The sequence below is a fragment of the Mobula hypostoma genome, chromosome 8 (genome assembly GCF_963921235.1).
Source record: "Mobula hypostoma chromosome 8, sMobHyp1.1, whole genome shotgun sequence".
In the NCBI taxonomy this organism is placed as follows: Eukaryota; Metazoa; Chordata; class Chondrichthyes; order Myliobatiformes; family Myliobatidae; genus Mobula; species Mobula hypostoma.
The window spans coordinates 72,933,318-72,949,693 of record NC_086104.1 but is presented as its reverse complement, the minus strand read 5'-3'; the positions used below and the strand labels follow the sequence as shown (position 1 = coordinate 72,949,693).

The window sequence follows — 16,376 nt, the reverse complement described above, 5'->3', positions numbered from 1 at the left end:
ATTGCTGTTCCTTCAGTTAAGTGCTGCACTCTGGTGGGCTCTGACTCAGTGTGAGAGATCCAGGTGCTTGGTGTCCTTGCATGATAAACTTGCATGTAGATTGACTGAAATGTTCCTCTTGTTTACATAAATTACAATGTTCAAAGAAGTTGCCAAATGTTGGTAAATGTTGAAAAAGAACTCCACTAACTTTCTTCCTCTGGATAAGTACATGGCTTGTAATTATAGCCAGTTGTATCTGCTCCAGTGTCAACTGCCATGTGCTCTGTTTCAAGGGGAATCTAGTCTTGTGAATTTATTTGTACATATTTGTTAGTCATGTAGGGAAAATGTTCCCTTTTGCTTGTGCATAATTTGACTGCAGTCTGAAATCGTGTACATCTTTTTCCTTAATACAAGGGAATGTTTTTAGTTTTATGTGGGTGGGGGGTGGCAAGTGAATGTTGAGTTTTCTTCTCTGGCATGTTGCATCATATGCGGTGGGACTATTAGAACCTTCATACTGTACAAGTAAATGGAAAATAAAATATTTGAAACTGTTTTGCTTTTAGTCCCTAAGCTGTTCACCAGTTATTTGATGGCTCCAGTATGTCTAATCATAAGGTGAATTTTAATCCAGACAAGAACAAGGATTGAGGACTACCATGTATATAAAACTTCTAAACCTAATGGTTGTATATAGTTTGTGATCATGGTTTTGAAATAAATAACCAAAAACTTAACACTTATGCTGGCTAAAGCAATTAAGTTTATTATCCATAATTAAATCTGTGGATGAATTCATACAGTCACTTAAAGTGCAAATTCAAAGCAGTAACATTCACTGCATGTTCAGAAGCGCTCTGCTGCTCTGCTTGCCACTGTCCGAATGTTACCATAAACTTTAGATGGAGGGCTCCCTGAAACAAATTTTAAAAATTGTTATCAGCTTATTGGCAACATTGAATCAAATTACAATCCAGAAACAAGCATTGTAGGTGAGATTCTTGGATTTTAAGTGACTATGTAAAGTTTGGCTTGCTTGGAATGCAAACTAAGCCCAAGTTGCTTAAGAAATGGATGGAAACCTTTGGTCAACTTTTGATAACTGAACAAATTAAACTTATGACATACCATTTTACTCTGTTGCAGGTGATGCCTAAAATTAACCTAATTAAGGCCTAGCAAGTCAACACATGGGCATTTACAAAAGAAATAGTAGGGATAAACAATTATGGGTGTATCAAACTTAACTGGTAGCAGAAATATCTTTTCGTTTTGATGAGAGATCCAAGTTAAAGGATAAAAACATGCCTTATTATACAGCTACCTACTTTCCTCAAAACCCTTGGCTTTAATGTATTCTACAATCATGTAGAGTGACAATGCAAGCTGATATTTTATACAAAAATTGCATTGTTTTCAGATGTTGGAAAGCCAGAGCAACAGAATGCTGACAGAACTCAGCAAGTCATGGCAATAGGAATTTAAATGGTTAGCCACTGGGAAATTCCATGGTTGGCAGATGAGTGGAGGTGCTTGACCTAGTTTGTCCTCTAATTTTCACCAACTTAGGAGGCTGCAGCAGGAGCACCAGATACAGCTGATGACCCCTGCTTCACCTAGGACAGTTTGGGCACTGACCGGAGGAGGTAAATTGGCAGATGTAACATCTCAACCACTTGCAAGGGTATGTGCCAGGAGGGAGATTAGTGGGACAAGCAAATAACTGAGGGAGTGATCCTTGTGGGGGTTTGAGGAGGGGTTAGAGGATAAAGATTTGTGGTAGGGTCCGGTTGAAGATGGCAGAAGTTACAGAAGATGTGTCAAATGCAGTGGCTCATAGGGTGTTAGGTAAGAACAGCATCAATGGTGCCGGAAAGGAAACCTTTTTTTTGGGGGGGGGGTGAAGGAGGAGGACATTTCTGATGTCGTGGAAGGAACACCTCATCCTAGGAGCAGATACAATGGAGATGAAGGAACTGAGGAAAGGGTAAAAAAAAAATAGAAACAGGAGATGGGTATAGTGAAGATAGCTGTGGGAAATTGATAGGCTTGGAACATGGACTGTTCTATGTAGCCAACAAAAAGGCAGACATAGCTGTGGCCATGGCTACTTCTTAAGTCTGGAAAGAGTGGGAGGAAAGTGGAAGCACTAGTAATGTTTGAAAAGCTCAACTTATGGAACTGATGTTACTGAACCTGAAAGCCAAATTGTTACTGCCATTTTAGACCGTCAAAGGGATAAAGAGCAAGAATTAATTGAGGAAGAGTGTTTTAATATCCATAAAGGTAAAACCCAGATAAACAATAAGTAAAGGTTAGCAGCAAGAATTCTGCCACCCAGAGAATGAGGTTGTTAAAAACAAATTCAATCGCAGGTGCAGAAAACTAGGCAAGCTTAAGCAGTAATAATATGGATTAGCTTTACTTGCAGCTCCTACACAAATCAACTCAGTGATGCATCCAATTTCACAATGAAATGAGATTCATTTCATTAAGGATATTGTACAAGACTTTTTTTTTAAAACTCATCTGTGTCAAGTAGTTCTATATGCCACACAAGGTTAAGATTATCACCTACATAGACAGAAAAAGAGGTAGCCAGCTTTATCAGTGCAGGCTTCAAATTCATTAATGCTTATAAAAGCAGCATCACAATTTCTGGTATTCCAGGAATAATTTTCATACTATCAAAAAACATCCTTGCCACACTTCTTTAATGACCAGATTTATGAACTTTTTGGGATCTGTCAACCAGTTCTACTCAAGTTGAGATTGCTCTCTACACAAGTACATCATCCTTCATAATAGAAATATTGAACAACAAATTCCATACCTAAAATAAGGTTGCAGATTGCTGTCCGAGCCATTTTAATGTTCTGAAAAGAGCCAAGGATGTGGACTTTCCTGTAAAGGATCAGTATTGAATTCTGCACTCAATCATTTGGTCAGTATCAGAAACATCAGTAAACACTTCCAGTATTGAACACAAATAATAATTGCATCATTAGCCTCGGAAGCTGTCCTGAATAAACAAAGTAATGAATGGTGTGATAATATTTCAAGCTGCTTGGCACACTAGATGACACCAAGTCTCCAAATAGAAATTATACAGGGAATATTATAGAAAGACTAAAAAATCGTTTAGTTTCAAAGCCAACTAATGTAAATGGATAAAGCTGCATTTGGAGTAAATGAATGTAGAAAACTTAATTCCTCTTACACCAATAACTGTTTCAGATTGGCCATTTATGGTTTATAAGGTTAAGCTTTCAATAGAGTTCAGAGTTGAACACAGTACAGAGAAAAGTTATTTTCTGCTTTTAAAAAAAACAAGTTGCCAAGAGAACTTCAAGAAAAAAAAGAACAGGTGGAGATGGTGAGACTTGCCCTTAGTCATTCTATTAAGCAAATGCAGGTGTCCAAGGGGTTGCTAATATAATGGAGCATTTAAGCCCTACACAAATGATTTTTTTTCAATATTTTAATAGATTATTAAAACAATTAGCTTGTAGGTACTAAGGCAGGAAGCAAAGCATGATGGTCCATTTGAACCAATGTTAACTGCAAAAAACGTGAAGCAGGGATAAGCTTGTAGGCTGAAGATCAGGGCAGTGGGAATAGGATGAGCTGAGACAGTGTCAAGTTTGAAAGTCAGATACATTAACAAAAATAATGTTCAAAGCAAGTTAGAGCAACGAAAGGTCACTGACAAATAAATTAGGAACCGAACACATTAAAATATTGAAAACATCAAAAAGTCCTCATCACTGGAGAACGAAGATATATGCGGATAGGTCAGGTGTGAACGTGGTAGATCAACAAAACAGGACTGAAACAATAAATATATACAATGTAAATGATTAGCCTGTTAATCACCATACAAGATTAAAAAGAACATCCTTAGAGGAAGTTAAACATGAAATGAATAGACTGAGTATCTAAATATTGCTTCTTTATACAGGTTGTAACTTAATTATGATATGGTTAAGACTAATAAACCTGTATTCAATGGTTTGTTATAACGAACAAGTCAAAAAAGAAATCAGAAATTAATGGAATCTGACAAATATTGGGCACCAGGCTTACTTGTTGACAGCTTGTACTAGTTTCTGAAAATCTGATTTCAGTGGATCTATGAAACAAGTAGCTGACACTCATACTGGCTTAATCGCATCCAAAAGTTAAAATTCCCCCAACCCCCCCTTGTCAACTCATGACAAATTGGGATTCTAATGTTACAGTTAGGAAATCAGGCACTTTACTGAGGACTATGCATGATCACAACCCAAATGGTCATTTTTTTTTGGAGGAAAAAAGGTTGGTCATTGTTTTTTGGACAGTACCCATGTATTCAATGGTTGCTGACAATGATTTTCCTTGACAGCTAGTATCAAAATATAACAATTCTGAATCTAATGTGCCTTAAAGAATGAAATTTAATGCACTAGAAGAATCTTGAGTTTTCCAATATGGATGAAAAATTGCACTTGAGAATTCCAGTTTCTATAGAAATAAAATGACGCATCGTCTAAGCCAATACTCTCAAACATTCTTCAAATTCATTGGGAGATACTTTAAGATCAGTTTGCTCTATGATTGTATATTTTACTTTAGCTAGTCATGCTAAATCAAACATAGGAAAAGGATATATTGACTAGAATGAGTTATATAATTGACAATACAACATTTAGTACTTACGAGTCTGCAAGAACTATCCTCGTTCTTGTTACATTTTCTATTGTAAATTTTGTTTTTCCACCTTTGCCAGCTATACGCCCTATTGCTCTTGAAAGATGATCACCTTTTAATGGTTTAACTGCAAGCAAAAAGTTATTTATGATTATGCCAGTATAACCTGTTAAGACAGCATTTTAAAAATCAGACACCAATCTGCCCACTCTTTATCCAAATCAGCATCATGCCTCCAAATCCTTCAATCCTTTAATTATGTCTATCCTCATCTCTGCTGCAGTGCACTACTGAAATATTATTGCATGCCTTTATCTTCAAAAATCTCAAGCCTGTCTTCCACATAACCAAATATGAATAAAACTGCTGCTCATTGAATGCATTGGTTCCTCATCTACCCCAGTACACTTAGTGGGGAAAAAAATTGAATCCCTTCTATATTCATTATAAACATCCAGACTTGCAATTCTCTGCCTTCCCCATCACGGTAAAACTGTTCCTCATAGTATACAACATTCACTTCACTGCTGATGGCTATGTATCAGCCGTCTTTCAAATTCTTCCCTCTTTCATCTTCCTTAAAGCTAATTTCAAAATTCTGGCCAAGGTTTTAATTTGCCCTCTTATATTTTAAATGCCAAGAGTACCAGACGAACATTATTAACTCAAGTTATATGAAAAGACATTTTAAACTTGCTAACAAACCAAATTCTGGAAAGTACAATAATAAACTCACCGTCTGTAATATCAAACGTTTCTAGGAACAGGTCATCCAATCGAATCAATGCTAAGGCATCCTGTATATTAGATGGATAAAATAAATTAGGAATAGCGTCCTGTAACTTGTATTGACCTAGCCAGATCTCCCAAGGACTAATGAGCTTGGCACGTTGCGAGAATGCTGTTCCTTCCAGCTAGGCATCATCCCCTGTGTAGCAATGACACATCATTTATACACACCTGGCCCAGTCTCTGAATTTCCCTGGTACCTTGAAAAAGGGTGGCTACCACCAGTTTACACCTAAAAGCACAGTCGTGATACAAGTGCCTGGACATCCACCTCATTTCTATTACTGTGATCTTGCAATTTACAAGAAAATAAATGCACCTAAAATCATTTAAAGGAATTCAGTGTATGCTTTAACATGGTATATTTTGACTTTTCAACTGTTACAAGGTGATAAATAATTGATTTTTTATAAATACAAAAATGCAAGATTTGTTCACTACAATTAGGGATTTACCAATAATCATTGTGCTGACAGTCTGATTTTCTTTCTTATGGATCTGACACCATATGCCTGCCATGTGACTTACAGACCATTCTCCAATTTAGAAGTTAGCATTTTTTAAAACATAAATTACACATGAAGTAAATAAGGCTTTAACTTTGGCAAAATGCAAATTGCAAAATAATTAATGTTGTTTTACTACTCTACATCAAATAATCAATTTACTCCCTTGTTATTTTAGTCTCATTGAATCTCAGGTTTACCTACATATAGTTTAGATAGCAAAGTTTTCACGAATTTTAGCAATTTGTTTCTTGGTCATTCATCCAACACACATTAACATAAAATGTCATTGTAATTTCCAAGCCCCCCCCCCCCCAACCAACCCAAATACAGGATAAAGAAATAAAGCAAATTAATTAACCAAGCGTTATACTTACCCCAACTAAACATAAGCAGTATATTCCCAAACATTCCTGTTTAAAAACAATCTTGATGGCTACAATTTGATTGCCACAGTGTCTGAAGTAATTTAAAACTACTATTTTCTCAAGTTCCGACACCACAAATTTGGTTAAATTTTGTTAACAATTGGTAAAGGTTCATCCATGCAAATGAAAATTGTGAATAATTAGTGAAAAGTAGCTCCAAGATACATTTTGTAAGTGGAAGAAATGTACATCAACTCTCAGTGGTAGAGCCGGAAGGAAATACATTAAATAATATTTCTCATTTGCAGAGATACGCTACATCCATTTTCTATCAAAAGGGAATGGTCACATGGATAAATGAAGTGACATGACATTTTATTTGTCACTAAATATAATCCAAACCTAATGTACATTTTAATGTACATGTACTGGTAATTAAGTTCATCATGGCAATTACAAGAATACTGTTACATGCTTTATCTCTACAACCACACTTTGAATCATCACCTCTTACATCGACTTACCTCCACCTGGAATCCAAGAACAAAGGCCTTTACGAAGTCTGCAGCCTTCGTAAGTGAACCTATATCTTGTGTGTCTTTACATGTCTATGGAGTAGAATTGCATAAACATCATACAGTGCAGCTCCTGATGTTCTCATTTTCATCAGCTTATAGTCAAAGCAAAATAAAAACTTTAAATTTTAGCACTTTTCATTAAAAAAAAGTTACAGCATGTTTCATCTAATCTATTTTGATGTTACTATATGGTTCTAGTCCAATTTAATCAGGCTTGAAATTGTAACAACCTCAGACAAATTCAAGCTAATAAGAGTAACTGTGCCAAATATTCCATATAGGCAATGCCTAAGCTTGCGCAAAGTGTTATGACCACCTTATACATAACTCATTATTGTTTTGAACAAGAAAATCTAACATTCCATTAAGTACAAATTGCCAGCCAATTTTAATTTATTAATGTTACAAATGTTAAAGGGCAGCATAGTAGTGTAGTGGTTAGCACAATGTTTTAAGGCGCCAGTGACCAGGTTCAACTCCTTTTGCCGTTTGTAAGAAGTTTGTGTATTTTCCCTATATCTGCATGGGTTTCCTCACACATTCCAAAGTAATTTGGGTTATGATTAGCAAGTTGTGGGCAAGCTATGTTGATGCAAACAAAATGTCACTATGTTGTCTCAATGTACATGCAACGAATAAAGGTAATCTTTAAAACAAACTACATAACTTAAAGAACTCCATTCTTTATTCTGAGAAAAACTCAGTATTCTAATTTCACAAAATGCTCCCATTCGTATCCATAACAGCTACATTCTTACAGTTGTTACCTTGATTTCAACATTTCTAGTTTTCAAGTTGAATCTCACTTGAAGTTGCAAGTGTTCAACAATAGGAGTAAAGATTTTCAACCAGTTCTCTTTCAGGGGAGTATATCTATGTGCAGGTACAGGAATTCTACGAATTTCATCTTTGCCATCCTAAAAAAAAATGGACACCAAGCAGAATTAATACAACCTGAATGTATACAAAATAATGAGCCTTTTAAAAAATAACTGGAGTGTGCCCAATTATGAGCTTTCACAAACCACAGGCACAGACATAGAAATGAATCCTGTAGCTATATCAATTGTATATCTACTCCATCTGCTGCAATCACTTCATTTCATTTTCCTAGTTCCTCCTGTCATATCTGCTGATATTGTGTGTCAGAGGTTCCTCTTAAGGTATTAAACACATGCTAATGATAGCTTCTCATCAATTGAGCCATTGACCACATTGGATCTGTTTTTATCCATTCCTATATAGAGCAAGGCCAGAGCTCTCTCCATCCTCCATATTCAACTGATGATCTTTCACATGTCCCACCAGCTTCAACAATCCATCACCAGACACATCCTTCCTAAGTACTTTGAAGAGTCCATTCCATTTCGTAATCTCAGCCAAACACCTACCTTAATAATTTCCACCTCAACCACAGGTGATGTAACACCTGTTCTTTTAATCCCTTCCCACATCCAGAGACACAACAAATCCTTTCAGTGAATGCAGCAGGCCAGGCAGCATCTCTAGGAAGAGGTACAGTCGACGCTTCAGGCCGAGACCCTTCTTCAGGACTAACTGAAGGAAGAGGGAGTAAGGGATTTGAAAGTTGGAGGGGGAGGGTGAGATCCAAAATGATAGGAGAAGACAGGAGGGGGAGGGATGGAGCCAAGTGCTGGACAGGTGATAGGCAAAAGGGATACGAGAGGATCATGGGACAGGAGGCCCAGGGAGCAAGACGGGGGAGGGGGGGAGAACCCAGAGGATGGGCAAGGGGTATATTCAGAGGGACAGAGGGAGAAAAAGGAGAGTGAGAGAAAGAATGTGTGTACAAAAATAAGTAACAGATGGGGTACGAGGCCTCCTCTACTGTAAAGATGAAGCCACACTCAGGTTGGAGGAACAACGCCTTATATTCCGTCTGGGTAGCCTCCAACCTGATGGCATTAACATCGACTTCTCTAACTTCCACTTATGCCCCACCTCCCCCTCATACCCCATCTGTTACTTATTTTTATACACACATTCTTTCTCTCACTCTCCTTTTTCTCCCTCTGTCCCTCTGAATATACCCCTTGCCCATCCTCTGGGGACCCCCCCCTTGTCTTTCTTCCCGGACCTCCTGTCCCATGATCCTCTCGTATCCCTTTTGCCTATCACCTGTCCAGCTCTTGGCTCCATCCCTCCCCCTCCTGTCTTCTCCTATCATTTTGGATCTCCCCCTCCCCCTCCAACTTCCAAATCCCTTACTCACTCTTCCTTCAGTTAGTCCTGACGAAGGGTCTCGGCCTGAAACGTCGACTGCACCTCTTCCTAGAGATGCTGCCTGGCCTGCTGCGTTCACCAGCAACTTTTATGTGTGTTGAATTTCCAGCATCTGCAGAATTCCTGTTGTTTGCGTTTTTAAAATCCTTTCAGTTGATAGCGATCCATTTGCACTTCTTCCAATCTAGTGTACTGCACTCAAGGCCTCTCCTATAGTGGAGAAATCAAGTGCAAGATAAGTGGCTGCTTGGCAGAGTACCTGTATTCAGTACACAGGGGCAAGCCTGGCACTTCACTTCACTGTCTATCCACCTGTAACCTTATGCACTCTTATAACAAAGCCCAACTTATGCTTGAGGAATAGCATCCATCATCTGGGTACACTTCTGCCTTCTGGACCTGATATCATAGAACATAGAGTAGTACAGCACAGTACAGGCCCTTCGGACCACAATGTTGTGCCGACACTCAAACCCTGCCTCCCATATAAGCCCCCACCTTAAATTCCTCCATATACCTGTCTAGTAGTCTCTTAAACTTCACTAGTGTATCTGCCTCCACCACTGACTCAGGCAGTGCATTCCACGCACCAACCACTCTGAGTAAAATACCTTCCTCTAATATCCCCCTTGAACTTCCCACCCCTTACCTTAAAGCTATGTCCTCTCGTATTGAGCAGTGGTGCCCTGGGGAAGAGGCGCTGGCTATCCATTCTATCTATTCCTCTTATTATCTTGTACACCTCTAACATGTCTCCTCTCATCCTCCTCTCCAAAGAGTAAAGCCCTAGCTCCCTTAATCTCTGATCATAATGCATACTCTAAGACAGGCAGCATCCTGGTAAATCTCCTCTGTACCCTTTCCAATGCTTCCACATCCTTCCTATAGTGAGGCGACCAGAACTGGACACAGTACTCCAAGTGTGGCCTAACCAGAGTTTTATAGAGTTGCATCATTACATCGCGACTCTTAAACTCTATCCCTCGACTTATGAAAGCTAACACCCCATAAGCTTTCTTAACTATCCTATCCACCTGTGAGGCAACTTTCAGGGATCTGTGGACATGTACCCCCAGATCCCTCTGCTCCTCCACACTACCAAGTATCCTGCCATTTACTTTGTACTCTGCCTTGGAGTTTGTCCTTCCAAAGTGTACCACCTCACACTTCTCCGGGTTGAACTCCATCTGCCACTTCTCAGCCCACTTCTGCATCCTATCAATGTCTCTCTGCAATCTTTGACTACACTATTTACAACACCACCAACCTTTGTGTCATCTGCAAACTTGCCAACCCACCCTTCTACCCCCACACCCACGTCATTACTAAAAATCAGGAAAAGTAGAGGTCCCAGAACAGATCCTTGTGGAACACCACTAGTCACAATCCTCCAATCTGAATGTACTCCCTCCAATCAACTTCTATAACGAAGGTATCCCACTTCTCCCTATCAGAATGTACCAATTCTGCCGTGATCTACACATCTGTGATATTAGCCAGTTTTTCCTTGTACTATAAACACAAAATGTCCTGCAAGCATGCTCCACAACCCCACATTTCACAACTTTTACATTCCTTTCTATTCTCATTCTCACCGCCCGTATTCATTATTTTTGTCTATTTTTATTCCAGTTATTCCCATTAACCCAATATCAAGATGACCTTTACAATTTATCTGCAGATCAATCCTGGTCTCATCTATCATTGATATTCCATTTGTCTTATCAACCCAATTCCCATATTGTCTGCAACTTAAAACTAACTTGTTTCTTCTTCCCCAAGTCTTCAATGTGAAAAAATAACTTTCTCTTTTCACAAAAGCTGCCTAATCTGAGTGCTTCCAGTATTTTCTACTTTTCAGATTTCCAGCACCAGCAACTATTTAATATCATAGAAATGCACAACACAGAAGTGGGTTGTTACAACACACCTCATCCATGCCAACAGTGATGTCTAGCAATGTTAACAGAATTTGTTCAAATCAGGGCTATATGCCCCTATTTTCCAGGGTAGAAATGGTTAAATCTAGGGGGCATAACTTTAAGGTCCATTTTGGGAGAGCATACATTTTTTTAAAAAGTGGTAGGTGCCAGTGATGGTAGTCGAGGCAGATACATTGGGGATAATTAAGAGACTCTCAGATAGGCACTTGGATGAAAGAAAAATGAAGGGCTACATGGGAGGGAATGGCTAGACTGACCTTGGAGTAGGTTAAAAGGTTGGCACAATATCATGGGCCGAGCCTGTACACGGCTATACTGGTCTGTTTTGCACTCTACTCCTTTTCCATCCAAATACCTGTCCAAATTTCTCCCCTCTTGCCTTACACCTGTGCTTTAGTTCTACACTTCCCCACACTGGGAAAAAGATTTTATCTATGCCCTTCATAAATTTGTAAACTTTCAAGGTCAATCTCCTACATTCGATTGAGAATAAACCCAGCATATCAGGCAATATACTGGTGAATCTCTTCTGCATTCTATTGCTACCACAACCCCCCTGTAGTATTGTTGTTATAAAAACAAATTGCTGTAGTCAAGAAATGCAGCAATGTGATAAAGCAGAAAGTCTGGGCCTACCACATGAAGAAATCATTTACCACACTGACCTTTATTAGTCAGGTCATTGAATATAGGAGATGGGAAATAATGTTGCAGTTATTTCAGAGGTCAGTGAGGCCGCACTTGGGGAATTGTGTATACTTTTAGTGACCATATTATAGAAAGATGTCATGAAACTAGAAAGAACGCAAGATTAACCAGGACTTTGAATGGACGGGGGACCTGAGGTACACGGGCTAGTGCTTGTTCCTTGGTATGTAAAGATTGAACGGCATCTTAACAGAGGTCCACCCAGTGACCACTTTAATAGGTACACATGCTCATTAATGCATATATCTAACCAGCCACACAACTCGATGCATTAAAGCATGCAGACATGGCTAAAAGGTTAATTGTTGTTCAGACCAAACATCAGAATGGGGAAGAAATATGATCCAAGTGACTTTGACCATTACATGATTGTTGGTACCAGCCAGGGTGGTTTGAGTACTTCAGAAACTGCCAATCTTCTGGGATTTTCACACACAGCAGTATCTAGAGTTTACAGAGAATGGTGCAAGAAACATCCAGTGAGTAATAATTCTGTAGACAAAAACACCTTGTTAATGAGTGGGGTCAGAGGAGAATGGCCAGACTGGTTCAAACTGACAGTAACTCCAATAACCATGTGCTACAAGTGGTGTGCAGATGAGTATCTCAACACAAAACATGGTGAGCCATGAAGTGGATGGACTACAGCAGCAGAAGACCTGGAACATACACTCATTGACCACTTGATACGGTTCAGGAGGTACCTAATAAAGTGGCCACAGTGTGCAAGATCATGAGGGACATAGACAAGCTCAAAGCACAGTCCTTTTCCAAAGCAGGGGGTGATAAAAAACAATAGGGCATAGGTTGAAGATCAGAGGAGAGAAGTTTAAAAGTGACATTTAGGCAACTTCTTCACACAAACAGTGCAACCAAGGAGTGTACAAGAGGTCCAGACACAAACTCTGTAAAGCCATCTTACGAGAAGTGACAATTGCAGACCAAACTTAAATCACTAAAGGATGCTCGACAGTAATGGCACAGCTTGAATGCTATAGAAAACATAGAAATCATAGAAAATAGGTGCAGGAGTAGGCCATTCGGCCCTTCGAGCCTGCACCACCATTCAGTATGATCATGGCTGATCATCCAACTCAGAACCCTGTACCAGCCTTCCCTCCATATCCCCTGATCCCTTTCGCCACAAGGGCCATATCTAACTCCCTCATGACCTCCTATAAAGCAAAACCAAGTAACATATAGCATGTGAAAACAAGGTTTTCCTCCCAGATGAGCTCACTTTGCCAAAAGAACACAGAGGCACCATCACAAAATCCCACAAGCCATGACAACCCTGAGATTTCAGTCTGACGTTGACGAAACCCTTCAAGGGGGTGAACCCGTGGAAAGCATCTGGCCTAGATGGTGTATCCAGCTGAGTACAGAAGACCTATGCTAATCACTGAGCTCTTTAACATCTTTCTTCAGCAGTCTGAGGTACCCACCCACTTTAAGCAAGCTTCAATCATACCGATGCCCGAGAACAACATGGTAACCTTCTTCAAGGACAATCAACCAGTAGCACTTACATCACTGTGATGAATTGCTTTGAGAGGCTGACCATGAAACATATCAATTATTATATGAAGAGTGACTTGGATCCACTCCAATTTGCATTCTACCACAAAAGGTCAACAGCATATGCCACTTCATTGGCTCTTCACTCAGCCCTAGAACATCAGGAGAGCAAAGATGCATATATTAGGATGCTCTTCACTGACTACAACTCAACATTCTACTTCAAGATTCCCTCAAAACTAATCAATAAATCCAAAACCTCATCCTCGATACCTCCTTATGCAATTGTATTCTTGATTTCCTCACTTGCAGACCCCAGTCTGTCTGCATTGCAACAACATCTCCATAATCACTATCAGTACAGGTGCATTACAAGGCCGTGTGCTTTGGAGTTTATTGATTAGTTTTGAGGGAGTTGTGGTAGAGAGTATATTGACCTGTTATGGCCATCATGGCCTGCTATGGAAACACCAGTGCCCAAGAACTGAAAAGCCTTTCAAAAAAACGGTGGATGCAGCCCAAAAGCCCACCCCACTATTGAGCATATCTAACAAGGAGCACTGCCATAAGAAAGCAGCGTTCATCATCAAGGACCACCACCATCCAGGCCATCCCCTCTTTTTGCTGCTGCCATAGGAAGGAGGTAAAGGAGCCCTAGATCCCACATATCAGTTTTAGGAATCATCAGGGCCCTGAATCAGCGAAGGCAACTTCACTCACTACAACACTGAACTGATTCTATATACTATGGACTCACTTTTATGTTTTCAGTAGTGTTTATATATTTTTTGTATTTGCAGTTTGTCTTCAGTCTTTTGTGTGCAACTTTTCATTGATTCTGTTGTATTTCTTTGTTCTGTGAATGACTAAGAGAAAGTAAATCGCAGCAGCATACTGTGACATATACGTGCTGAACTTCGAAATCTCTAGGCTGGACGCAAAAGCGATGGCAATACCACCGCAAATAAAAGAGGAATCATTTTCAGAGTCCTGGGCTGATATTTAACCAACAGCTTAACTGCTTAGATTCACGTCGCCGTACTTTTGTTGGTTAACTATCAACCAGCAATTAGATACTCGAGGCTGGCCCGCAGGTTTATAATGCAGGAATGGGTGCAGGTTTTGAATACTGTAAGATTCTCAATCAACGTGGTCAACTTTGGGTACCAAAGTAATTGCGGGACAGTGGGTCACAAGGCATAGGGCGCCGTGGCACAGTCCGGCGCTACAGAAATGCACTCACCACAAGATGCTGCCCGGACACTGGAGGAAACACTGGCCTTTTCCTCGGTCGCGGCGAATCTGTGTCCATGCTGGCTGTTCCCACCTCCGACCTCCTCTTGCGTTGAGCCCTTTTCTTGGTAACGCTGACGAACGCTGGGCCACCATCTTCCGCCGCCACCTCCATAACAGCCGCTCACGAGGCCCAGCGAGAAAAGAAAGACCCCAATCGCTCGCACCTCTCCAATCCCCGTCAGGGCTGCCCATGCAATTCGCCTGAATCTCTGCGCCACTTCCAAATAAGCAGTTTTCACCATGACGTCGGCACTCCGGTCCGATCTCAGTCATGCGCGCTGGAAGCTTTCGCTGCAGCACATGGACCTTTAAATCTGTCGGCCCGAAAGTTAGTTTCAATATGTCATAAACATATGCTTCATCAAGCACTCCCCACAAAAAAAAATCAAAATTAATTTTGTTCTTAATAAAACAGCGAACTAGTACAGATAATGGAAATCAGAAACGAAATAAGATTGCGAAAGTAGTATGGAGAAGATCGAAGTTTACAACATCAATGTTTCAGAATTGTAAATTGGCATGTAAACAAACGGGGTATAAATAGAAATGGCGCAATATTTATCTGATGACATAATTTTGACTTGAAACATTTTCTATATTTTCACCCCACAAAGGCTGCCTGCTGCGATGACTGTTTTTATTTCAAAAATATGTTGTATTCATTGCGTATACAAGTACAATTTTTACATATTCTTCGTGTCATTTGGTCATTAGAAGTTAACACTTATTAAACCAGCATATCATCATCATCACCAAGTGCCAAGCCCGGTTTGAGCTTTGACTGCCATGGCCCACACACTCCTGTTTTGGGTCAAGTGGATCAATTCATTGGTATTAATTTCCAGTTCTCTGGCTGTTGTCTCCATCATCATTTGTCTTTGTCTTCCTCTTGCTTTCTTCCCTTCAATCTTTCCCATAATTACCGTGCATTCTAACTCCTCTTTCCTAATCACACGTCCAATGAATATTGTCTCAGCTTGCTCCTGCCCCACCGAACTTGTTTCTGCATACCTCGACACAGTTTTATCTCCCCTTGTTCAATCCCTTCCGACCTATGTTCGTGACACTTCTCACACTCTTAAACTTTTCGATGATTTTAAGTTCCCTGGCCCCCACCGCTTTATTTTCACCATGGATGTCCAGTCCCTGTATACTTCCAAACCCATCAGGAAGGTCCCTTCTTTTTGGATTCCAGACCTAATCCGTTCCCCTCTACCACCACTCTGCTCCGTCTAGCGGAATTAGTCCTTACTCTTAATAATTTCTCTTTTGGCTCCTCCCACTTCCTCCAAACTAAAGGTGCAGCTATGGGCACCCGTATGGGTCCCAGCTATACCTGCCTTTTTGTTGGCTTTGTGGAACAATCTATGTTCCGTGCCTATTCTGGTATCTGTCCCCCACTTTTCCTTCGCTACATCGACGACTGCATTGGCGCTGCTTCCTGCACGCATGCTGAGCTCGTTGACTTTATTAACTTTGCCTCCAACTTTCACCCTGCCCTCAAGTTTACCTGGTCCATTTCCGACACCTCCCTCCTCTTTCTAGATCTTTTTGTCTCTATCTCTGGAGACAGCTTATCCACTGATGTCTACTATAAGCCTACTGACTCTCACAGCTAGCTACCTGGACTATTCCTCTTCTCACCTTGTCTATTGCAAAAACGCCATCCCCTTCTCGCAATTCCTCCGTCTCCGCCGCATCTGCTCTCAGGATGAGGCTTTTCATTCCAGGACGAGGGAGATGTCTTCCTTT

The 16,376-nt window shown here is 40.2% G+C and overlaps 1 protein-coding gene across 1 annotated transcript; it reads right to left on the bottom strand.

Annotated features, from left to right (window-relative positions):
* Positions 1-731: 731 nt before the first annotated feature.
* pno1 (partner of NOB1 homolog) lies at positions 732-14,821 on the bottom strand. Its single transcript, XM_063056121.1, has 7 exons — positions 14,572-14,821; positions 7,683-7,832; positions 6,862-6,945; positions 5,411-5,471; positions 4,684-4,801; positions 2,819-2,889; positions 732-899 (listed from the first exon to the last, which is right to left on the bottom strand). Exons 1-7 carry the CDS (start codon positions 14,734-14,736, stop codon positions 832-834), a joined length of 717 nt encoding a protein of 238 aa, XP_062912191.1. The 5' UTR covers positions 14,737-14,821; the 3' UTR covers positions 732-831.
* Positions 14,822-16,376: the final 1,555 nt, after the last annotated feature.

Excerpts from the sequence above, each read along its gene's own strand:
- pno1 (XM_063056121.1), bottom strand. The coding sequence starts at position 14,736 with ATGGAGGTGGCGGCGGAAGATGGTGGCCCAGCGTTCGTCAGCGTTACC. Across the intron at positions 7,833-14,571 it reads TGTCCGGGCAGCATCTTGTG|GATGGCAAAGATGAAATTCG; the intron begins GTGAGTGCATTT and ends ATTTTTTTTTAG. Across the intron at positions 2,890-4,683 it reads AGGATAGTTCTTGCAGACTC|GAAAGTCCACATCCTTGGCT; the intron begins GTAAGTACTAAA and ends GATCCTTTACAG.